The 25171-nt window shown below is 37.5% G+C and overlaps 2 protein-coding genes across 3 annotated transcripts in view; one reads left to right on the top strand and one right to left on the bottom strand.

Annotated features, from left to right (window-relative positions):
- Nup160 (nuclear pore complex protein Nup160) overlaps positions 1-6059 on the top strand; it is a 101682-nt gene extending 95623 nt beyond the window's left edge. Inside the window, exons 23-25 of the mRNA XM_081742071.1 lie at positions 939-1105; positions 3108-3341; positions 5718-6059. Coding sequence (XP_081598197.1) covers positions 939-1105; positions 3108-3341; positions 5718-5813 — 497 coding nt within the window. The 3' untranslated portion in view covers positions 5814-6059. The remainder of the gene's footprint in view (positions 1-938; positions 1106-3107; positions 3342-5717) is intronic.
- A 3934-nt stretch (positions 6060-9993) lies between these two features.
- The window catches only part of LOC145672399 (uncharacterized), a 290548-nt gene continuing 275370 nt past the window's right edge, over positions 9994-25171 (bottom strand). For both annotated transcript variants that reach the window (XM_081741553.1, XM_081741554.1), the window contains exons 8-11: positions 22358-22517; positions 19361-19467; positions 14334-14493; positions 9994-10458 (exon numbers count right to left, since the gene is read on the bottom strand). In XM_081741553.1, coding sequence (XP_081597679.1) covers positions 10277-10458; positions 14334-14493; positions 19361-19467; positions 22358-22517 — 609 coding nt within the window. In that variant the 3' untranslated portion in view covers positions 9994-10276. The remainder of the gene's footprint in view (positions 10459-14333; positions 14494-19360; positions 19468-22357; positions 22518-25171) is intronic.

Here is a 25171-nt window from a genome sequence, read left to right as displayed (position 1 = left end):
AAATTGTGATTTCTTTGGCTGAATTGCTACTGTACTGAGTTATTAAATGCAATAGTGCGTTTGGCGCAAAAGTTTAAATAAGTCTCTTTTATGTTTTAAATTAAATGTTGGTCACATTCTTAAACATGACTTTCTTATGGACCATTTCATTCTTTCATAAATGTGTCAAGTACAGGGAAGATTGTTTAGATCATATATTGTTATTATTTGTTTTATTCTCTTATATTAAAGTATAAGAGATGTTTAAAGAAGTATTTAAAAATGCAAATGAAACATAAATTAATTTAAAAGCGTAATGAAGAGAAGATAACTTTTTCTGCGCATTCGGTATATTTTCTCTGCAAATAGGTAGATACTGAGACGAAAGAAAATGGAAAATTTCAATATGGTGTTTTACAAGTTAATTTTCTTCTCTTTCTTCTACTAAAATCTGAACTTAAGTACAGTAATTGTACGTATATGTCATATATGTTACTTAGTTGTCACATATGTTACTTTCGTACATTGTAGCAAATTTCCTTCAATATGAAAGCCGTTAAGAAATATTTATTTCACGTCAAACAAACCACTTCCACAAACACAAAATAACTCGCTTTAGTGAAGAAGCGCATACGATAATGTAAATGACGTGAATTATGACATGTTTGTAAAAACGTTAATTTTTCGTAAAGTGGAGATGAAAAGTGTACGCCAAAACATGGAATCCTTATTGAGAAGTTCTAAGGATCACAACAAAAATGTTCTTTTTTTATTTATTGAACGTCATTTCTGACTTTTTTCTTGCATGACCTGCCGGAGTTAAATGAGAATGACCCAGTACCAGTACAGTATACCAGCATCACTTCTGCAACTATATTGCCAAACCTGCATCTATTCTATACATAGAAGAGACTGATTAACGTAGCAATGTGTGTATATAATTTTGTTTTCCTTTGCAGATCTTGTTGTTAGTGACAATACAGCGGTTGGCATGTCATGGGGGTTGTTGCAGTTTTATTTGCAGAAACACGAGTCGCCTTCTCAAACAATTCTTCATAAATGCATTGCCAATAAATTGTTCAACCTGGGGAGTTTCCTACCTCAATGGCTCCTAAGTTCCTATAAGGTAAGTGTACGCTTTGTCTCATCCATGAACATACATTTTTAAAATTGTTTCCGATGATACTCGATGTAAAATTTTTCGTATAGAGATTTTACAAAAGAAGTTATACTTTGCAATTTAGTATGTTGCACGCATTGAATTCACAAATTGTTGTAAATGAAATATTGCATTTTGGGATATCGTATGTATCGTAAGTTGAAGGGACAGCGGTGGCTCAGTCGTAGAGCGTTTAACTCTGGTGCATGGGGTCCTTGGTTCGATCCCAGCTTGCGCAAAGTGAACTTTGTGGTGAACAAATACCGTGTGTGCGTGGTTTCTCGGGGTTCTCCCGTTTCCTCCCACTTCCTTCATTCCACCATTTCATTCATTTCTCATCATCGCCGTCTCTTTTAACCTAGTCGGCATAACCGTGGAACGTAAAATTGTTCATTTTTTTCCCTAACTTGACAGGCTCATGAGATACTATATTTTTGACTGAAATTCTGAACGCCCGTTACCTCCTTACGATACGCATTTTAATCAAAGTAATATAATAAAAACCCAGTTCGATATGTAACAACTATATAAATGAGACATTTCAAAGAGTTTAACCATTTTCTTGTGCCGCTATTACAAACAAGATCTTTTCATTTTTATACAATTGGGATATAAAAGGTATATATATAAATTTAGCAGTTTATTACGAAGTTACGTTTAAGCAATTTACAAGTTCGACTTTCGTAAAATTCAAGTTACGTAAAGCTTTACAGAACGTACTACTTTAAGTAAGTCTAGGATTACTGCAATAATATTGTACCATATTCAGATTTATACAGTTCATTAAGTGCTATACTTGGGTAATCTTATGCTATTTTTCTACTTTTTTCTTACGACTAATGGAAAATTTCTAGGTTTAACGTTGTTAAACAAAAATTGCCAACTATGTCTTCCTCGTACGCACTGAGAATTCAAAAACATTAAAACAGATTCATGTCACCATGTCATCTTATTATACTAAACGTAGTTTCTTCAGTATTTTAGCTTGGGGGCACGGTGGCGCAATGGTCCTTACCAATGGTCCTGAGAGAGTCCTTACCTCTGGTGCGTGGATTCCTTTTTTGATCCTTGGTTAAATTTGTGGTACACAATACGTGTTTGTGGGTTTCTTCGGGATACTCTTGTCCCCCCACTTTCTCATTCCACCAATTCTTCCATCATAGGGGGCGCGGTGGTTCAGTGGAAAAACGTTCACCTCCGGTACTTGGGGTCCCTGGTTCGATCGATCCCAGCTCGCGCCGTGTGGACTTTGTGGTGGACAAACACCGTGCTCGTGGGTTTTCTCGGCGTTCTCCCGATTCCTTCCACTTTCTTCATTCCACCATTTCACTCATTTCTCATTATCACCGTTTCCTTTAGCCTAACCGGCATAACCGTGGGACGTTAAACTTAAAGATTGCATTTCATTTTTTCTTCCATCATCATTAACTTGCCTTAATCATTGCCTCTCTCAGCCTAAAGAGCATAATTGCGGAAAGATTTCAATTAATTTCAATGTTTCAGCTGAAGTTCTGAGCCATAGTCAGAAGGGTAGGATGGGGCTAATTTTGTGAAGAGCAATGGTGAATGGATATCTTAAAACTGCAGTGTAAAAATTGTATAATTCAACAAGAGCGCTGTTTTTATGTTTCTACCAACTTTTTATTACTGAGCGCTGTTTTTATGTTTCTACCAACTTTTTATTACTGAGCGCTGTTTTTATGTTTCTACCAACTTTTTATTACTGAGCGCTGTTTTGATGTTTCTACCAACTTTTTATTACTGAGCGCTGTTTTTATGTTGTACCAACTTTTTATTACTGAGCGCTGTTTTTGTTTCTACCAACTTTTTATTACTGAGCGCTGTTTTTATGTTTCTACCAACTTTTATTACTGAGCGCTGTTTTTTTTTTTTTTTTTTTTTTTTTACCAACTTTTATTACTGAAGTACTTACGTATAGCCTGTACGTTTTGTTTTAATTTCATTACAGAAAAGAAACCCAGCGGAACTTCTTCGGCTGTATCTGTTCAATGGAAGGTTACAGGAAGCTGCTGTGTTAGCCATCGAGTACATAGACGCTGTGTTGGGTGTTGGAAGCGAATATTTCGGTTTGAAGAACTCCCTTCATGCGACGTCGGTGCCTGTGTGGTTACCTCACAACACATTTGATCAAATACTATTAGAGCTGGAAGACGCGGCTGTTACCAGTGATGAATATAAACAGGTAATGAGTATAAGAAATAATAACCTTGTTTTAATGTAATGTGTGTAGCCGCGAACAGAAACTGAGCATGGTGAGAGGATCAAACGTAAGAACATCCAGAGGTGGGGAGTAGTGTTTCACAATTTTACGGCTAACTCGATTTCCCTGAAAGAATTTTTATTTTTTACTAGCTGAAATACCCATTCTTCGCATGGGTCAGACAAAATATTTATGTAAACAAACTGAACAACGAAAGTAAAAAAATATCGGTCATTTTCTACTACTTTTACATATCCCGGTAATCGCCCCCTGACACACCCTGGTTCGAATTAAAAAAAAAAAAAAAAAAAAAAACGTCTCTGGTCCCAGCCGATGGTGGCTATATTTGGAAGTCAACTCCTGTGGGAATATCACAATTCATCTCAGCGACCGCGAAAAATATGGATTTGACACTAATATCGGTCATTTTAAATTATTTTTACATGTCTCGGTACTCCCCCGGCCCGCAGCCGAATTGAGTGAATTTGGAAGTTAATGCGATCGGAGTTTAACCATTGATCTCAGCGACCGAGAAAACTATCAATTTGACACTAATAGCGGTCATTTTCTACTACTTTTACATGTCCCGGTAAACGCTCCCCCTTGAGACTCTCCCTAGTTCGAATGTTTAAAGAAAATTGTCTTGGTCTGTTGCCTGGACCAAGGTACCCGTGACCAAAAGTTGGTAACTCTCGGTCCACTCGTCTGGTCCCCAGGCCGCACACAGACAGACACACAAACAAACTCATTTCATTTACATTAGCTTTTGTTTTCCACTTGCATGAAATGCTTCCATGTTGTTAAATAGCTTAGTGCACGTGACTCTAAGTTTTTTTTCCTGATGGATGCATATTTCTCGGGTGTTTGTACATCGAGTTTTTAAGTCAAAAAAATATGTTTTGGTGAAAATTTAATTCAAAGTTCATTCATATGGATGATTTCTTGAGCTATCTCAGAATACACGAGTTCATAACTTCGGTACAATTTTGAATTAGACTTAGCCCCATATACACACATGTAGAGATTTTTTCCCCCTCTTTCCAGTGACACTTTTCTGGAAGTGACTGGAAAATTGAGTTTTGTGACTTAACACACTTTTGCGCAGGCACCCAAGAATGGAACTACCGCTCATGTCAATGGTAAAAGTACCCACCCCACGGTCAGATAAATTTCTAATTGTTTATATATATATACTAATTTGAGGACACGGAATCCATCGACGGAACTATTTTTAAACATAGTTGTTCATAAGTCAGGAGAAAAATGACCTCAAATTTAGTATATATGTTATTTTATATCACAACTTTGAGATAATTTTTCTCGTGACTCCGTGGACGAATATGCTTAAAGGTAGTTCCATTATATACGTTGCCCTCCAATCTTTCACTCCTTGTTTATTATGTTATGATGTATATTTTTTTGCTAATCGTGTCTTGGTGTTTTTGTACGAGGATAAGTCAAAAATTATTCGCAATGTAGCTATAACTTTTTTTATGTGGTTCATAATGACCTGTGTCCTCGATTATTTTATTGTTATGCTGTTGTGGTTATGCGATGAAAGTTTGATCCTAATTCCTTGATTTGTCTTCCTTTTGTTACAGATAGATCATGGCTGTTTCATTAGAAGTTTGCAGCACAGAGGAACAACGAGTAGTGGTCGGAAGAGGTGTATCAGGGGCCGCAATCCATCAAAGACTTTCGACACAATACGGGAACGGTGTCTTGCTGCAATCGAGTGTCTACGAATAAATTAAAAAATTCAAAAGTGGTCGCACAAGTGGTTTTAATGTTTGAATCTATTCGTAGACACTCCGTTGCGGCAAGACGCTGTTCCCGTATTGTGTCGAAAGTCTTTGATGAATTGCAGCCCCTGATACACCTTTCGACCACAAAAACCGAAACTGCTCGTTGTTCCTCTTTGTTGCAAACTTCTAATGGAACGGCCATGATCTATCTGCAACAAAAGGAAGAGAAATGGAGGAATTAGAATCAAACTTTCATACCATGACCACAACAGCATAACAATAAAATAAACGAGGACACAGGTCATTGTAAACAATGTAAGAAAATTTATAGTTACATTGCGGATATTTTTTTTTTGTATTTGCCCTCATATTATTTATAGTAATGTTATATCTTATTTATTTATTTATGAACTTCCATATAATGCACTGTGTTTCATTATTTAGTTGTTTCGGACGTCTATCGCTAATTAGTCTTGAACATTTTTCCCCCATTGCACAATTTTAACTCTGTAGTGGGGTTGATCTTTGAATGAGTTATGAGACTTTTATTATTATTCTAATTGAAATAATGTGAATAACACAGTAATAATTATTCTGAATGTATTTCTTACAGTTTCATAAGGATCTTCGAGAGAAGCTGAATTTCTATTTGAATTCTGCAAACAAAGTGTCGGAAGATATGATTAGATATGCTCTCAAAAACTCGTAGTTGTGGGGAGCGATTCATTCCGATGAACAGAGTTCAAAGACTGCAGATTGTGTTCATTTAATTTGTTTTCTTGAATGAAGAGAGTTTGTAAACGTGAGTTAATTAAGTACTAGTATAGATGTGATACTTGATGTTCATAAGTTTTTTTTTTTTTTTTTTTTTTTAAGTGTTATTACCATATTGTTGTTCAATCAGAGCGTGTGGATGCGTTTTATCAGCCATTTTTGATACTGTAAAATAAAGTTGTTGTTTCAGATAATACTAGGCATTACTTTATTTGTTGACTCTTTTATTCAATTTTTTTTCCCTATAGTTGTTAGATTTTGCGATAAGTTTTTAGATTTTGTAGTTAGTTTTTTTTTCACTCTTTTCTACTGACGTGATTTTCTTGCATCCTCTCTGTCTGTCTGAATATTCTTCCGAAAGCCCGTTTATCCTAACGTAGCTAGTTGAAGCCACGAAAGAGCTTCCTCACGACTACGCTGTTAGCACACGCGCCTTTGGCGTGAAAGACCCGGGTTCGATTCCCGACGGGAGCTCATTTAGTTCGGATCCCACGTACGTCCACGTCTCATATAGCCTCGTTTCTGAACTGGACGCTAAGCTGAAATCAACTCAACTCAACTGTGGCCACGAAGCCAGCTGCAGTCCACCGTACTAATGGACATATCTTGCTACCTACCGTCTCCCTTGGGTACTGCCTTCCGGCGTATTCCCTAAAGAAACTGTTGATAACAATTTGGGTCAGAGCTTGTGTCCTGTCCAAGCGCAAATTGACAGTAGTAAGATAAAATAAGCGATCTGACATGGGTAGCCTCAGTGGTTCGGAAACTCAGGTTTAATTATACTTACTTTTGTATACACACTTGTATACACGTGACTGGCAGGCCGACGATCCATAGGTACTCGCACACACACAAATACAAGGTGTACAACTTTGCTTCCGCCGTTTTCCGATAGGTGGCTACAACGGTAAGAAGCGGTCGAAATAAACAGATCGCAGGCATCAGGCAGTTAGCTTGGACCTCTGTCAACATAACCCCATTCAAGCATTAGTCGATTTGTGTGTGCAGCGTAAAGTTGTTCTCGATTGAACGTGTCAGTTTGCGAGCCAAATTTTCGCCATTTGCGGGAGGTTCTACTTTTTTGTTTTAATATGAAGAAAACTGCGGCTGAGTCTTATCGAATGCTCTCAAGTACTTATGGTAAGGACACTAAGAGTGAGAAAACGTGTCGTGAGTGGTTTCAACGCTTCAAGAACAGTGACTTTAACGTCATAGACCGGCATAGTGGTGGAAGACAGAAAGTTTTCGAAGATGCAGAATTCGAGACATTGCTGAGTGAAGACTCGCGTCAAACGCAAGAAGAATTGGCACGATCATTGGGAGTGACACAGCAAGCCATTTCAATACGGCTCAAAGCCATGGGTATGATTCAGAAAGAAGGAACTTGAGTCCCGGATGAGTTGAAACCAAGAGACGTTGAACGGCGTTTGTGTGTTTGTGAACAGTTGCTTCAGAGGCAAAAACGGAAGGGATTTCTGCATCGCATTGTGACCGGGAACGAAAAATGGGTTTATTACGATAACCCTAAACGCAAACAATCATGGGGATACCCCGGCCATGCTTCCACGTCGACGGCCAAACCGAATATTCATGGCTCCAAGATCATGCTCTGCATTTGGTGGGTCCAGCTCGGCGTCGTGTACTATGAGCTGTTAAAACAAAGTGAAACAATCACAGGTGATCGTTATCGAACGCAATTAATGCGTTTGAGCCGAGCATTAAAGGGCAAACGGCCACAATACAGCGAGAGGCACGACAAAGTGATTGTGCAGCACGAAAACGCACGACCTCACGTTGCAAAAGTGGTCAAAACGTATTTGGAAACGTTAAGATGGGAAGTCCTACCCCATCCGCCGTACTCTCCAGACATCGCTCCCTCTGATTATCACCTGTCTCGATCAATGTCGCATGACCTGGATGACCAACACTTCCGATCTTACGAAGAAGTCAAAAAGTGGATCGCCTCCAAAGATGAAACATTTTTTCGACGCGGCATTCGTACGCGGCCCGAAAAATGGGAGAAAGCAGTAACCAGCGATGGACAATACTTTGAATAATGCATGGGTAAGCAATTTGTTTCATTAAAGCATCATATTTTGGGGGAAAAAACGGCGGAAGCAAAGTTGTACACCTTGTAAAAAAGAGAATATTACCTTGGGTGAATTCATATTTATTGAATAGATATATGTATGTACGAAGTAAACGAAAAGATATTAACAACACACAAAATTTTCACTTAATATAGCATAAATGCTCGAGCGAATGAAATTGCGCACACACTTGAGAAAGATAAAACACTTAATATCACGAATATATATATATATATATATATATATATATATATAGTAGATGAAAACACTAAGAATGTAGCACTTTGGTTATATTTGTAATCTAACTAACTAACTAACTCTATGGCCTATGGAACCCGGAGTATTTGTAATCACTTTCACTAAATCACTAGTTACGTTGACGTTGGGCTTTCACTGCGAAATAGGGGCAATGAATGTGGGGATTGGAGGGAACGCTAACTCCTAACGAGGCTCCGCAACTCCAAAGATGATGCACTTTTAAAAAGTAATTACTGGAACATCACTTCATTCACTTTTCCAGTTGACACTGTAATTATAATTCCACCAAATACTTAATACCTTTTCGTAGCCGTCCCATAGTAACACATAAGTAAGTTTATCTGCAGAAGACTGTTGTTCCTCCTTCACTCAATGCTAAGCGCCAACTCCTCGCTTCTGCCAACACTTGGGCAAATCCCGGTTGTCATGTCTCTGGTTGGCAGTGTATTGTAAAATTTAATAAGAGAAATACCAAAGTTTGTATATCCATACATAATACAAACATAGTGGTGGTGGTAGATTTAATAGCTCTGGCAACACGTGTTTTAGTTTCGTGGGAGCAGAAAACTGGAGATTGCAATTAAATAAGTGTTGCAGACCAACTTTAAGAATTCAGTCCATGACTAATGGATTTTTCACCTCATAGTTCGATACAAAACAGTTTAGTAAAAAAGAATGCACATTGGCAAGTATTCTGTCTGCACTCATAAAGGTTGCGAGCACTGTTCCCATGATAGTTGAGATAAGAAAACGTTAATGCGTGGGAATGCAACATTCAACGCCCACCTGTTTACAATGTAACAACTTCGTGTCGAAAAGATTTCCAAACGTTGATAACGATTGTTATGAAGAATATATACAAAACAGTCTCAGTAGCGAAAATCATGAGTTGGTAACTTCACCTTGGGAAATTAAAAAATTGTTTACTGTCTCAAAGCACTCTGCTAATGAGATAAGACTTTGGTTCAGAAAGAATAATTTCTTTGTATTATTGACGGCGACGATAAGTCTGAGCAATACCTGCAGGTAAAGGAAGAACAGAGTTTCTCACCAGCTCGGAAACGTTCAGAGCCAAGCAAGAAAAATAACTTCTTCTCTTCCATGAATAAAATAATAATTTTGCATGATGATGATTAAAAGTTAAGAGAATACACAGTCTGTCCAAAAAGTGCAATCTTGTGGCCTTGCCGACGATCACAATCTCATTCCCTTCTCTAAGGGTTTATAGTTGAGTCTTGGCAATTTTGAACAGATCAATGACATCATGGACTTGAACAAATAACCCAGTGTCTATATATTATGAACAGCTATGACTATTGAATTCTGTATTATATGAGAAAATAGAAGGAAAAAATACATATTGTGTTGCTATTCAAGGAGAGGACTAGATAGCGCAGAGGTTAGCACATCGGCACGATTAAGGCGGAGGCCTGAGTTCGATTCTCACCTGTCCTACACTTCATCACTTTGAATTGTCATTGATTTATGTGAGGAAAATTAGTTGATCACTTTTGTTTCCTTATAGTTATACCATTTTCCATGTAGTATTCAGTTTTTAGTATATCTTGTTCCACCATTTTACGCTATTGGCCAGTTGTGTGGAGAGAAATCGTGATAATATATAGTCTAGAGCCATCCAGAAGGAATGTACTTTCAGTGGTTGAAAGAATTATCCAAATAAGCAAATTATTTTGCAGACTACCTAGAACGAACTCACATTTATTCATTCTTTTTAATATAAGAGACGCGAAAGTAGAGAAATGTTTTGAATTTTCCTTTATTTAGCAGAAACCTGATACAGGATATATTTACAGAAAACGTAGCTCATCGGCTACTAAGAATTGACCAACATTTAATGAAAAAAGATTAATTACAGGGATATAATTAACGTATTTACATACAAACATATTCGTATAGATTAATTACACAGGGAAATAAAGTACAAAATACTCATAGACGAAAATATTTCTTTTTTTTTTTAATAAATAAATATTTTACAAAAGAAAACAAAGGAGGGAACTGATATTTTTTTCTTATACTTTTTGTTGACTTATCCTTTGGCCAACCGGTCTTGTCCCAGGACCTGCAGGAACCTCTCTATATTGACGTCACCTCCTGGGGAGACAACGGATTGGGCGATTGCATGGCTCACTTCATTATCTTTCAGTTTCATCCCGTAGATTATATCGTATGTACTCACCAGCTGTTGGACACGGTTCGCTGGAACAATACCTACAAGAAACGAAACATATTAATAAATTTTTACTACTTTAATATACTGCTGGATAGATTAACGTTAGTATAAAGTATTATAATAAATAACAGCCACACAATAAATAAATAAATAAAAGTTCTGATCAGCAGACCCCAGAGTATGGATTCAATGTATTTTGTTATACAGAATTCAAATTTTAAAACCCCAGGACGATTAACCGTGTTAATTCCTTTTTTTGGGCGAAAAACTTGAGCGATTTTGGATAGGAAAATGCACGTAATACAGAAAAAAAAATGATGTGCAGTGGACTCTCCAAGGCATGGATTGGATATATTTGTTACACAGAATCCAAATCGCGAAACCCTAAGACGACTGATTGTGTCAATTTTGTCCTATGGGCGAAAATGTGTGTCCTCTCTATGCAAAATTGATCAAATTTTTCGCCCATGAAAAAACCGACAGGGTTAATCGTCCTGGGGTTTTGAACGTTGAAATCTGTGTAACAAAATACAGCAAATCCATACTCTGGGGTCCGCTGGACATAACTTTTTTTTCTTTCTTTTCTTGTTTGTATTGCTGTGTTACGTGTATCCTTCCTATCTAAAATCGCTCAAACGTTTTCGCCCATAACAAAAAATTGACAGTCAATCATCCTGGGGTTTCGGAAGTCGGATTCTGTGTAACAAAATACATCGAATCCATACTCTGGGGTCAATCATCCTGGGGTTTCGAAATTTGGATTCTGTGGAACAAAATATATCGAATCCATATCCAGGGGTCAATCATCCTGGGGTTTCGAAAGTTGAATTCTGTGTAACAAAATACATCGAATCCATATCCTGGGGTCAATCATCCTGGGGTTTCGAAATTTGGATTCTGTGTAACATACATCGAATCCATATCCTGGGGTCAATCATCCTGGGATTTCGAAAGTTGGATTCTGTGTAACAAAATACATCGAATCCATATCCTGGGGTCAATCATCCTGGGGTTTCGAAATTTGGATTATGTGTAACAAAATACATCGAATCCATATCCTGGGGTCAATCATCCTGGGGTTTCGAAATTTGGATTCTGTGTAACAAAATACATTGAATCCATATCCTGGGGTCAATCCCCCTGGGGTTTCGAAATTTGGATTCTGTGTAACAAAATAGATCGAATCCATACTTTGGGGTCCGTGCTGCGTTACGTGTATCTTCCCTACCCAAAAATCGCTCAAGTTTTTCGCCTGTAACAAAAAATTGACACGATCGATCTTCCCAGGGTTTTAAAATTTGGATTCTATGTAACAAAATATATGGAATCCATACCCTGGGGTCCGGAGCCCAGAACTTTTATTTTTGTGTGCTTGGCTGTATAATTAGTGGAAAGATAATGTAGGAGAAAATGGACTATTGACGTATACACATTCATTCAGCATTCATGGTAAGCATACGGCCCTTCAGCATGGAAGAGCCAGGTTCAGTGAGAGCTCATGTGGTTAAGATTCTACATTAAGTTGTAGTTCCACATCTTCTATATCCTCGGTGTTGAAGTGGATTGTAAATTTCAAATCAATGAACGAACCAGTCCACAAACCACAACGTGGGACCAGAATATTTCAAATATGATGAATTTTAGTGGGAAGTGCATGATATGATTCCACTGACTGGTTTCATTTTTGAGGTGATGAATCTTCGAAATGAAATGTAATGACATTTCTAGTATTACATCCCAAGAAGACGGGTGATTATGGTAGAATTGGCGAAATGATAATGTAGGAGAAAGCGGGAGGATCCTAAGCAGTTATGTAATAGTGTAGCAGGATTACCGCCAAGTCAGGAAATTTGGAAAGCTGAAAATTGATGCTAAAAGTTTAATAAACAAATTTGGACAATGGAGCAATGAAAACAGTCGTTTGGAGAGAGGAATCAAGATTCACGCTTTATTTTTGTGTTGGACGTGTGTGGGTATGGTGTCTCCTCCAGAAGGATGACTGGTGCAAGAATATTGTAATGACTTATAGGTAGAAGCTAAATAACGGTCCGGGCTACTCTTTTCCCCTTCACCAATTTATTATAAAATTTGTTAAATACAGATGTCTTTGATTACAAAGAGTAAAATAGTGTCTATCTTGTTATAGACCAGATGAAAGGAAATAGGTGTTTTGCACGGTACCCCTTCTCTCAAAAGGCAGTATCCAAGGCACCTGCTGGTTCTGGTGAGTCTTGAAGAATAGCCCCCTCAGCCCAAGGCAACTTCGCGAGGCTTGGTTGTAGTAGAATCCCTAGTCCAATGCGACCTCAGGGCAGGTGTTGATTAGTTGATCAGTTGGTCGACTGATGCCGGGTCCGTCGGTGGTTGAGCTTTTATCTGTCCCCTTCGGGTCCTGCCGTGAGGTCCGTCTTCTTTCGGTGTTCCTCGGTGTCTTTCGTGTCGGCTTCTTGTCTGCTACGCTGTTTACAATTAACAGTACGTGTTGTGTTGACATGTGCTTTTGTCGTGATGTGGGGATCCTTACAATATATTAGCCAACTACGGAATATATTTTACAATCTCAGGTAATGACAGGTGGTTCGTTGATTGATTGAATTTTAACGTTCCTCGTAAGCACTGATGAAACAGGTCATGAGTCACTTAGGTTACGACTTCCGGCCCGATCATCACGGTCTCAGTGCCATTTCTCAAACTCTGACTGAGAAGCAGCCGAAATAGCATTACTGCAGAATTTTAGACTTGAGTAATGATGTTCCGTGCTTGAACTAAAACGTTTATTTGAATCCCGGTGTGACATTTTATTAATCAACACATATTGAATATTTCAAATATAATTTCATATATTATTCGTCTTTCCATACGGAAAAATAATACAGTGTTTCTTGAGGACAGATTATGCAAAACAATGTTAGCACTCAGGACAATTCTTATATTCTAAACAAGTTTTACAGGTTTGCTCGATTAAACTCGGACGATACTTCATAAGATAAACGTGTAGCTTTTCTGTGATTCTCACTGTTTATATATTCTGATAAACCTTGTAGTTATCTTTCAGTGCAATGCTTTGACAGAGAGAAAGACGCAAACAACAAGCAAGAGAGAAATTATAAATTTAGTGAGAAAACAGAAAGAGAGAGGAGAGAATGATATTAAAATGAAATGAAATCTTTGAGTTTTACGTCCCACGGTTATGACGGCTAGGCTAAAGGAGACGGTGATGAGAATTGAATAAAATAGTGGAATGGAGAAAGTGGGAGGAAACGGGAGAATCCCGAGGAAACATATGCACACGGTGTTTGTCCACCACCAAGTACACTTGGCACGAGCTGGGATCGAACCAGGGACCCCACGCACCAGAGGTGAATGCTCTTTCACTGTGTCACCGCGGCTCCTAAAGAGAATCATATTATGACGATGTTTCGTCGTCTGGGTTACGGGTCTTTCCGAATCACAAATTTCGTGACCCGTTTCATTAAAGGAAACTACTGCTGTTAATTTGGGATTCTAACCATTACTCGACCTTTTATCCGAGGCAAGTAACCTGAATCCAACCAGGAATTACACACACACAAAAAGCACGCTTGTTAAAAACTTGGCCACGAAGTTCACTAAGTGGGTTAACTCGTTCAGAACGTTAATCTGAACCTTATTGTACATTTATGGGATGAATCAGTGTCAGGTTTACATCTTCAGCATTCATTGGGGAATTAACTAATATAGTGTGCGAGGAAAGACAGAACATAAAAGTAGCAGTCTTTCGTAAACTTAAAGAGATCTTACACAGTTGAGTAGATTGGTTGCAGCATGTGATCGACTTCACAGGATCCTGATATTTCAAAGACCCTCAGAAAATGTTAGGAAACATGTCCAATTACTTTTTGATGGGTAGTGTATATTACTCAATAACATTTACCTTTACTATCTTGACCCACAGCTAAAAGTCCCTGGGCAAGCTTCTGGAAGTTTCCTAGCCAATGAAGGTCCGGCTTGCTTTCCATTGGATCGTGCGAAGACTTATTGGACCAGGGAGAGCTCATACCTGATCGAGAAGTTTCCAAGTCTTCATACGTTTTCTGAAATCAAGTAAAAATGTTTCATTTGACTCACATTACAAATATGTGCTTGCTTTGAAATGTAATAGGTGTATACTAAGTTATGCGTGTCTCACAGCTAGAATAAATGAACTTTTAAGGCACCGTATGCTAAAAACTCTTTTAGATTCATCGACAAAAATTGAAATATTATTATGGAACTAACGAATGAATCATGACGTAATGTTTACAAATACACTTTTATTCTATGGAAACAATTAAAACTAAGGACCCTAAATGTCACTATCATCTAAATGTTGAATGTCTTTACAACAAAGATTAACGAAAGTAAGACAGACAAAGAAATGCACACCCAAAGTACCTTAGAGTCGAATACTATACTATGATCATGATATGACTGTTTCAAATGAATAAGAACAAGGAATTGAAAATTTGATTTTTTTATTTTCGAAGGCCTTTAAATTTTGAAAAACTGTTTATAAAAATATCACATGCAACCACGTAAATGGTTTTCAATGGATGTAAATATCATATAAAACCGTTTACGGCAATACGATGTCTGAAACCGTGCCAGAGATAAGAGAAATATCGTTATAGAGATTGATATTCTACTTAAAATAACGTCTTTGTGGTAATTTTTTATAATGACGTTTTCTGTAACATTACATCAACAGTCTCTGTACGCAAGGGAGGTTCAGGGTTTAACCCTCTCCCCTTGAGCAACATATTATGGATAATAAACACTATAAAGATATAACAAAATTTACGCTTGTCCTGAAAGGATGTAAGATGGAGTGTTTGAAATTCTTCGTATGTTACCGGTTGTAATTACAAGTTTTCACACTACATAATTTTCAGCAATACAAGTTGAAAAGTTTAAAAATGTTTCCTCTTACAAGGCCGAAATTACTAAGATGTGTGAGTTATTTAGGCAGCGTTTTTTCTTTGAGGAATAATGAAACAAAGTTTTCTTTTACTTTAAAAATAAACAGGCTTCCCAGCAGGACATTGAAAAAATATAGGACAGTTTGGTTTATACAATGAAATATTATGCTCTGAAGCACAGAAAAAAAATTAAATGTATTATAAGAAAAGACCACCCTTCACCCCAATGGACAACTATTTGTTATTCAAAATAGTAAAAATAAAATAAAAATGAAGCTCCAATATCTTTAGAATTCAGAACATATTCGCACTACCTCAGAAGAAAAAGAAATAGTTAACTCTTATTTATAGGATTACCATGACATTTAACACTTTTAACATGCCGCTATTCATATATAATTTTGAATACGTAAATTTAATTAATGCATGCAAAAATATTAACTATTTCTCTACCTTCCTACTATCCTTCTAGTTCTTTTATTTACAGATGAACTTTATTTTGGCATTATTTTTCATTACTTCATATCTTTCTAATGGAAAAAGAAGATTGATAACTTATTTCTCTGTAATAAAATACTTGAATCTAATTAAACACTGAATTATTTGATCAAAGTATTTCCCTCTGAAATAAATAACGTTAACAGCATTTCATTCATCATAGCTCTGCAAATTATATATACACTTCTAACAACTGTTATGTAACATAAATTTCAGGACATTTCCAGTTCATAAATAATTTCCAGGACATTCCCAGGATTTTCACCATTTGTCTGCTTTCCATAACTTTTCCAAAGCGTTTCCACGACACACTTTTATTTCCAGGTTTTTCAGGACGCGTATTATGTACAGCAATATTGGAAAGCGTTAGGATACGTTCACACCTCAATGCCTAGCCAATACTGCTGCACACACTGCTGAAAGAAAATGCTATCACGGCTTGCGTTATAAGAAACTGGAGAATGGCAAGATTCCTCAGCTAAGCTTCATTGGGGAAGAATAACGCACATAGGAAACAAAGATGGGGGGAAAAAAGTGGCCATGGGAGGATAGGAAAAACCAGATTTTTTTTAAAAAAAAAAAGTAATAGTGAGGATTAGTGACTGTTCCTGAGAAAAATAATGCTAAGGCAAATTTAAGCATATTGCTAATATGTAGCAACTTAAATCATCACTAGAACTGCCCTTGGCATGCACTTTTAATAATTCAATCACTGAAAAATATAGGAAATATAGGACAAGATTAAAATATACAGGGTGTCTATCGGTCACGAAAGTCACGAAAAAGTCGCGAAATCAGAAAACGGTCATGAAAGTCACGAAATTTATCTTTTGGGTCACGATTTTTTTTAACTGTACAAATGTAAGTACAGATTGGAAGATTTCGTTCTATAAAACATCAAAATTCACCACCAAAAATGTCTATGGTCGGCTTTATACGCTACCAAATAGCAAGCAAAGTACCTTTCTATCGCATGGATGAAAATTCTACCTAATTCGCAGCCGAATTTGCTCTTGAAAATGTTAGTAAATTTTATGATTTGGTGAAGAAAAGGTCTCGAAAAAGTCACGAAATTTCATTTTGGAATTTTAGTAGACACCCTGATATAGGACATATATAGGACAAATAAACACTAATTTCCAAAATATAGGAAAATAGGACAACTGGGAGCCCTGAATAAATATTCAGATCTAAAGCATATTATTTCTGGATTTGATAAATTTTCATCCAACAATATTAATAGTGATGTAATTTGTTGTTTTGAGTATGAAGATGATTGGGGGCCCTTTGAACATTTGATTTATGTGATTTTTTTTTAAATTCTGATGGAATTTGTAGTGAACTCATAGTTTTGTTATTAACAAATCATTCATTTTAAGTGCATTTTTGTCAGGTGACTTAGAACCTATGCCAGTCAATAGCAAATGAGCAAATGAGAGTACCAATGCTATTGTATTATTTTGTCAGTGATTCCGGGCTAAGTCCAACTTTCTTTGATGTGTAGAGAACATAATCTTTGAGCAAATAAAAATGTTTATCCATTCGTTCTGAAACCTTTGACAAAGCGATGCGATGTGTTTTCGCTGGTGACTGTTATGGTATTGTGTAATATAAAATTGTCTTAGCCGAGCTTTCCTTAACCATAAATCATAAATGGATACAGAATTTTTTTGATAATGTGAGCGCAGTTTGGGGACAGTTTAGGCAGAGTAAAACAGTGTTCTCGCTGAAGAAAGAATTAAGTATTTCCTGGCGACGTGATTTTAATGTCTTCCCGGGCTATCAGCCAGGTTAAGATACTGAAATCCGACGTTTCAAGTACAGACATTGCAATCATCTTGACGGATTGTGAAGATCAATCATCTGATGCATCCCTGAAGATGAATGCAATGTCTACATTCGAAACGTCGGATTTCAGTACCTTAACCTGGCTGATAGCTCGGGAAGACTAAACTAAAAATATTCTTGCTATCTTCGGACTTTATAGATGTAAATGATTAATGCTGACACATCGTAAGATTGTTGCAAAAAGATCTACTATTGATTGTTAAGAACTAACCGTAAATTCTTCAATTCGACTAAACAAAAATAAAGTACAGACAACAAGCAATCTATGAGAGACTTAAGAAATTATTCAAGTGTAGCTAAACACGGAAAAGAATGGGTATTCAAAACTGAATAAATTATTGTAGGTAAAACGAATACCGGAGTTAATGTAGGTGCAGCTCCACCCACTGTGCGGCCGTTTATGCCATCAATATTTTTTGCTTGTTTGTTTGTATGTTTGAAAAGAGGTACCATACTCACAATGAATTAGTTATTACAGCAACTTCCAAACTTTTAACACAACTATCCTTCGATACGAAATTATCACCTCTAGATCTTTTTTTTTCTTTCTTTCTTTATTTTGTTTTGTTTCCCTATGAATTGTAGAATGACAACCTCGGAGCAGCCGTAAGTTCACATATTTGCTAGGGGTTAAAGTGTGTGTGAGGAAATTCTATCCTGATGAGCAATAAAGCAGAGCTTGTCCGCACAAGTAGACATGACCTATGAAGTTACTAGTTACTGTAAAGTTCATCCGAGGGAACCCCCTTCACATTCGCTGGAAGATATTACAATTGAGTCCAAAATGGGACTTAGAGGGTGTATCATGTCTGCTACTTTATGCTGTTGGAGATAGCCACAGAAACCAAGAATTGATTCTTTTTCATACAGCGGAAATTGCATCCTAACATTCTAATTTCGGCTTTACCAAATATAAGCTTAGAATTTTTGGGCCAATGTTTGGAATGTAAAATGTTAGCACATTGCAGGAAATTAGCACTATATTCAGTACACTTTTCCAACAGCTTCTTTCAAACTTTTTTTTTTTTAAATACTCTTGCTCTAGCCGTTTTCCCACTTTCGTGTTATGAAATGAAATCCTTGTATAAAACTTCTAAAAAAAAAGTGCCAGTATTGCGTACAACCAGAAAAAAGAACGTAATAATAATAATAATAATAATAATAATAATAATAATAATAATAATAATAATAATAATAATAATAATAATAATAATAATAATAATAATAATAATGTGAACTTTTACAACCTTTTTGATTTGACAAAACTGTATTTTGGAGCGAAATATTGTAAATTAGCTGGAATATATGGTGTCCATAGTCAATGAATATATCGCACACCCGGTGGAAGACTGTTACAAGTCAGAATTACATATTTGTGGGAACATGACTTTTAAAATTTTTTATTCTATCAAAATCGCTCACCGGAATGCTGGTATTTCTGCCATCTAGGGGTTAATTTGTTTACTTACGTTTCTGCTAAAATACCACCAGATAGAGCTCGCTTCTCTCTCTCTATTCTCTATTGAGCGATGATAACTCAAAATTTCCATTTTTTTGAGTTGTAACACTCTTCCACCGGGTGTGCGATATGTTAACTCGTACTATTTAATTACAAATGATAGTTAAAACTTAGAACAAGAGATTATTATAAACTTACTCCATGACTTGGTTTTGGAGAATGTTTCCCATCGTCCCACCGGGCAACATCAGGAGCAGATGTGGAGGCACGTTTAGGACTTTTCTTTGCAGATCGTGACGTGTGTCCTGAAAAATTAATTTATCCTTGTTAATAGTTACATTTTTTTGTTAGCCGAAGCTAGCCCCACCCAAGGGTTACGCCCTCGATTCGGGAAGAGGTGATCAGGAAGATGGGATATCTGGCACTGTTGTTGGGATAAGTGATATTTATTCATTTATTATTTATTTATTTATTAGTAGATTAATATTCATTGGATTTTATGATCTTATGATCATAAACATAAGCATAAGGTAGTGATGGAATAAATATGAGGTATGAAATAAGTGCAATACATATCACAACACATAGGTAATGTTAGAATAACAAATGAGGTTATCTTCTCGCCCAGTGGCAACGCGGGGCATTGATGTAAAACAGTTGGTGCCCTGTTAGTACAGTAGGATTACTGTGGATGATGTGATGGAAAGACGAAATGTGAATGAATATCGAGATGAAATGCATCAAGAAGAGGAATGTCGGGATGATCCGGAGGGACAGTGTAGCGATATAGAGTAAAAAGTAGAGAGAGAGAGAGGGGGCGTAATGGTGGGAGGGTGACGAAGTCGGCTGCAGTATGTACTGTGTCCATGAGTAGAGGGTAATTCATTGTCAGGCGATCAGTGATATATTTCGAGCCAAGTGTTCTATATGTGAAAGAAGTGTGGGAAAAGTAATAAGACTATAGAGATCGGCAGTGGAGCTAGGAAAGGATATACGGTAAGCGATTCTGAAGGCATAACGTTCTAAGATTTGTAGTTTTGTTTTATAAAAGAAGGGTGCTGCAGGTATCCAAGCTGTGAATCCGAAAGTCCGTACTGGTCAGAGAAAGACCTTATATGTGGTAAGAACTATAGAGGGTTTAAGATCCAGTTGGTGCTAGTCAAGCGACGGAGTAAGTTAATTTGATTATAGGCTTTGGATAAAACGGATTTTAAATGAGGTTTCCAGGTGAGATGTTTGTCCAAGAGAAGTCCTAGGTATGTGGCTGTATTGGAAGGGTGAATTCGTGTTCCTTGAACGTGAACATTTAACAGCGTTAGATTGCGGTGAACCCACAATTGTTTGAGTTTTTTCGGCGTTGATCTGAAGTCGCCATTTGGAACACCAGGATGTGAATAGACCAATAGCTTCTTGGAGATGTTTGTTGATATGTTGTATGGTTTTGCCTAATATCAGAAATGCAGTGTCGTCCGCGTATTGGAAGTTACATTTCATGCTTCATAGTTATTTAAGACTGAATACAAGCAAATGTTACACCGAGTTTTAATCAGATGTTTCTTTTAATTTTTAACTCAGAGTTTGCAGCATCTTTGAAGATATTGTAGGCATGAAGATTATTTTTATTTGGAAATTACTGATTTATGATACAGGTGTTCGGTACACTTGTGTGCTGGTATGACGGTTTTTCTAACAGCAGAAGTTGGAATGCCACATTATCATTTCTTGATAGCCTGTGGAGATATTGAATACAGCTGTATCGAACTCATCCCTAGCATGTTTAAATCAGCTTCTAACAAGTTCGGAGTTACTATTAGTATTTCTCGATACACTTCCGATACGCTTGGATCTAATCGAATCCGTCCCTAGCATTTCTTAACTTAGTTTCGAAATGTTTGAACATAAGCGGCTTTTACCTCTCCCTCCTTTCCTCCACGCAGATTTTTTTTTTAAACTATGAGTATTGCGATTCATAACTTCAGCTCAATCCCGCATTTCAGGGTCTACGGATCGTTATTGTCGTCATTAGATATAGGTATGTCGAACTCGTCATTACCATGTCTTTTTACCATGTAACTCGTCATTACCATGTAACTTTACCAAATGCTTAGATATGGTTATCAAATTCGTCACTAGCATTTCTCGGTAATCTTCCGAAATGTTGAGATGTGGGTTATGGAACTCATGATTGGTATTTCTCGATCAACTTCCGAAACGTTCAGTATAGCTGTGCAGTAAGACTGAGGTTGTGCCCAGACAAAGACGTGGGAGAGATTATTCCGTGAAGGAAAAAGAAAAGTACTTTCGTTAGAATAATTTACCACTTTATCCAATGTAAATTTGAGAATTTGGAGAGGGATTCTGATTTCCCAATATCTTCTCTCCTTGAATACGTTCTTCCCACATAATGCAAATACTGGAAGTTGTATTCTTTTGCAACTTCCATTACGTTAGCAAGACTCGGATTATTTCAAATAAATCACACAACATTGCTTGAGAGAATTCATTTATAAAACAAAGTACTTATTCAGCAGATATACATTCAAGGGCGCCGGGTTTTGAAAATCAGTGGGGGTGCTCCTACAAGTTCATGAATGGGAATCTTGAGGTATAGAGTGCCACAGGCTTAGTGGAGGGTTCAGGAATCCTCCTCCGGAAAACCATGGAAATTGAACTCCTACTGGGTGTATCCTATATTTCTTTAAATTACTTGTCACGGATTTTAACGTGCCTGCCCTATAAAGACTTCTTATAATCAGTGTTCCAAATCTCATGTTCATTTTACTTTGCTGAGGTCGTGCCAAGTTATCATTCCTAGTACGAGGCTTCTGTGAATGTTTCTGAAGAAGTTCCTTCTTTCCACAGGATGAGGCTTTTAGCCTCACACCAAACCTCCAAGCTAGAGGACCACCCCTATAATTAAATTATTGTCCAAATTGTTCCTCACAGAATAGTTTAAGTTGTACAATAAACTTTCATCGATTATTGTTAAAATCTTAAAATGACATAATTTACATAGATAACATTTTACCTACTTTTAACCAAAAACTAATCTTGCCCTATCGTTCTCCAGAGGAGTTGGACAAGTATTGCTAATGCACAGAACTATTCCATGACAAAAAGAGGTAACAAACAATAAACTCTTTAATTAAAACTTCGTTTGATTTGCTGATGTCTAGTAAATTACATAATTCTTACCTATAAGAAGACTGTGCGCATCGGGCCGTACTCTTTCAAAGAATGATAACAATTTTGGAATTGGGTAGAGATTGTTGGACGATTTTTCTGTAGCAGCTAGCCAGCGGTGCAACAAGTCTCCAGGAAGATTCAGTTCTATTCGTCTTAGAGCCATTTCGATCTAAACATGATAGAACAAAAGAATTATGTAATCAAGAATGTGATAAAATTAAAGGGTTGGATGCAAGAACCAGGTAGGTCTTTTTTTTTTTTTAAGCGAATTTGAGCTTTTAACACGTTCCAGTAGGAAAACATCACTCTACATTGTGTGCAAGAATCATGTGGATCCGATTATTATATTCAGTGTTATAATGCAAAGGAGGTACCTACATACAGTGTTCATCGTAAAGTTAAAGCAAGAAACAAGCAGCTGCGGAAAAAAATTCTAAAAGTGGATGTACCTGGTTCTTTCATCCAACCCTTCAATTATGAATTAATATGTTGCAGTTTGGTTATTATAAGTATTAAACAAAGAAAAACTAATAAAAATACCAAAAATACTCAAGACTATATAGGGTAACCCGTAATTATGCATATGATATTTCAAAGACTACTGTAAAGAAACTAGGAACATAAAATTGAACATAAAACATTACTGTCATACCTTTCCTTACTAATTAACTAACTCTATGGCCTATGAAACCCGGAGGTTCAATGCCGCGTTCACAAAAGCTCTCCACTGATTTCTATCCTTAGCTAACTGCATCCAGTTTCTACTTTGTATTCCAATCGCTGCGAGATCCATCTTAATATTGTCCTCCCATCTGCGCCTAGATCTTCCTAATGGTCGTTTTCCGATTGGTCTTCCAGTCAAGACTTTGAAAGCGTTTCTACTTTCTTCCATTCTAGCTACATGACTCGCCAACCTAAGCCTCCTAGACTTGACGACCCTAACAATGTTGGGTAAACCTTATAAATTATGTAATTCCTCGTTATGAAGTTTCCGCCATTCCCCATTCCCGTTCCTCTTGGGTCCGAATATTCGTCTCAGGATCTTGTTCTCAAATACTTTCATTCTATGTTCTTCCCTCAGAGTAAGCGACCATGTTTCGCAACCATACAGAACAACAGGCATGATTATCGTTTTGTATATTTTAAGCTTCAGATTCCTCGACAGAATTCGCGACGACAAGAGATTTTGAACCGAATAGTAACACGAATTCCCTGCTTTTAGTCGACATTTAATTTCTCCGTGAATATGATTTTCGTCTGTTAATATTGATCCCAGATATTTGAAAGTATCCACTTTATCAAAAAATTATTATTTAATATTTTAACGCATCCATAATTTGCTGTATTACGGTCCCGACGCACTTCTATGTATTTAGTTTTCTCTGCATTTACTTCTAAACCCATGTCCCTGCAAACGTTTAATAAGATCTCTGCATTTCTTTCTATTATTCTCCTATCGTCCCCTATTAAATTTACATCATGCCATAACCTGGTGAATACCGTTCAACTCTAGGCCCTGGTTGCTATCTTTTATTTTTCTTATAGCGTATTCCAGCTCTGTTTTGCACGGCATGGTCTACCAATGCACCATCCAAATCTATACATGCCTGGAGACGAAGAGCAACGTTGTCACAAGTAGCTTTAGAGACCCATACTGGCATCCTGTGGAACTCCTCTGTAATAGCTTCCTGTCACAAGCAACTTGACAGACCCATACTGGCATCCTGTGGAACTCTTCTGTAATAGCTTCCTGTCACAAGCAGCTTGACAGACCCATACTAGCATCCTGTGGAACTCTTCTGTAATAGCTTCCTGTCACAAGCAGCTTGACAGACCCATACTGGCATCCTGTGGAACTCTTCCGTAATAGCTTCCTGTCACAAGCAGCTTGACAGACCCATACTGGCATCCTGTGGAACTCTTCTGTAATAGCTTCCTGTCACAAGCAGCTTGACAGACCCATACTGGCATCCTGTGGAACTCTTCCGTAATAGCTTCCTGTCACAAGCAGCTTGACAGACCCATACTGGCATCCTGTGGAACTCTTCTGTAATAGCTTCCTGTCACAAGCAGCTTGACAGACCCATACTGGCATCCTGTGGAACTCTTCCGTAATAGCTTCCTGTCACAAGCAGCTTGACAGACCCATACTGGCATCCTGTGGAACTCTTCCGTAATAGCTTCCTGTCACAAGCAGCTTGACAGACCCATACTGGCATCCTGTGGAACTCTTCTGTAATAGCTTCCTGTCACAAGCAACTTGACAGACCCATACTGGCATCCTGTGGAACTCTTCCGTAATAGCTTCCTGTCACAAGCAGCTTGACAGACCCATACTGGCATCCTGTGGAACTCTTCCGTAATAGCTTCCTGTCACAAGCAGCTTGACAGACCCATACTGGCATCCTGTGGAACTCTTCTGTAATAGCTTCCTGTCACAAGCAACTTGACAGACCCATACTGGCATCCTGTGGAACTCTTCTGTAATAGCTTCCTGTCACAAGCAGCTTGACAGACCCATACTGGCATCCTGTGGAACTCTTCCGTAATAGCTTCCTGTCACAAGCAGCTTGACAGACCCATACTGGCATCCTGTGGAACTCTTCCGTAATAGCTTCCTGTCACAAGCAGCTTGACAGACCCATACTGGCATCCTGTGGAACTCTTCTGTAATAGCTTCCTGTCACAAGCAACTTGACAGACCCATACTGGCATCCTGTGGAACTCTTCCGTAATAGCTTCCTGTCACAAGCAACTTGACAGACCCATACTGGCATCCTGTGGAACTCTTTTGTGATAGTTTCCCGTAGTTCGGCCAAATTG

Source organism: Thermobia domestica, chromosome 16 (assembly GCF_964235325.1).
Source record: "Thermobia domestica chromosome 16, izTheDome1.hap1.1, whole genome shotgun sequence".
In the NCBI taxonomy this organism is placed as follows: domain Eukaryota; kingdom Metazoa; phylum Arthropoda; class Insecta; order Zygentoma; family Lepismatidae; genus Thermobia; species Thermobia domestica.
The sequence above is the reverse complement of the archived record's forward strand: the minus strand, read 5'-3'. Positions and strand labels throughout refer to the sequence as shown.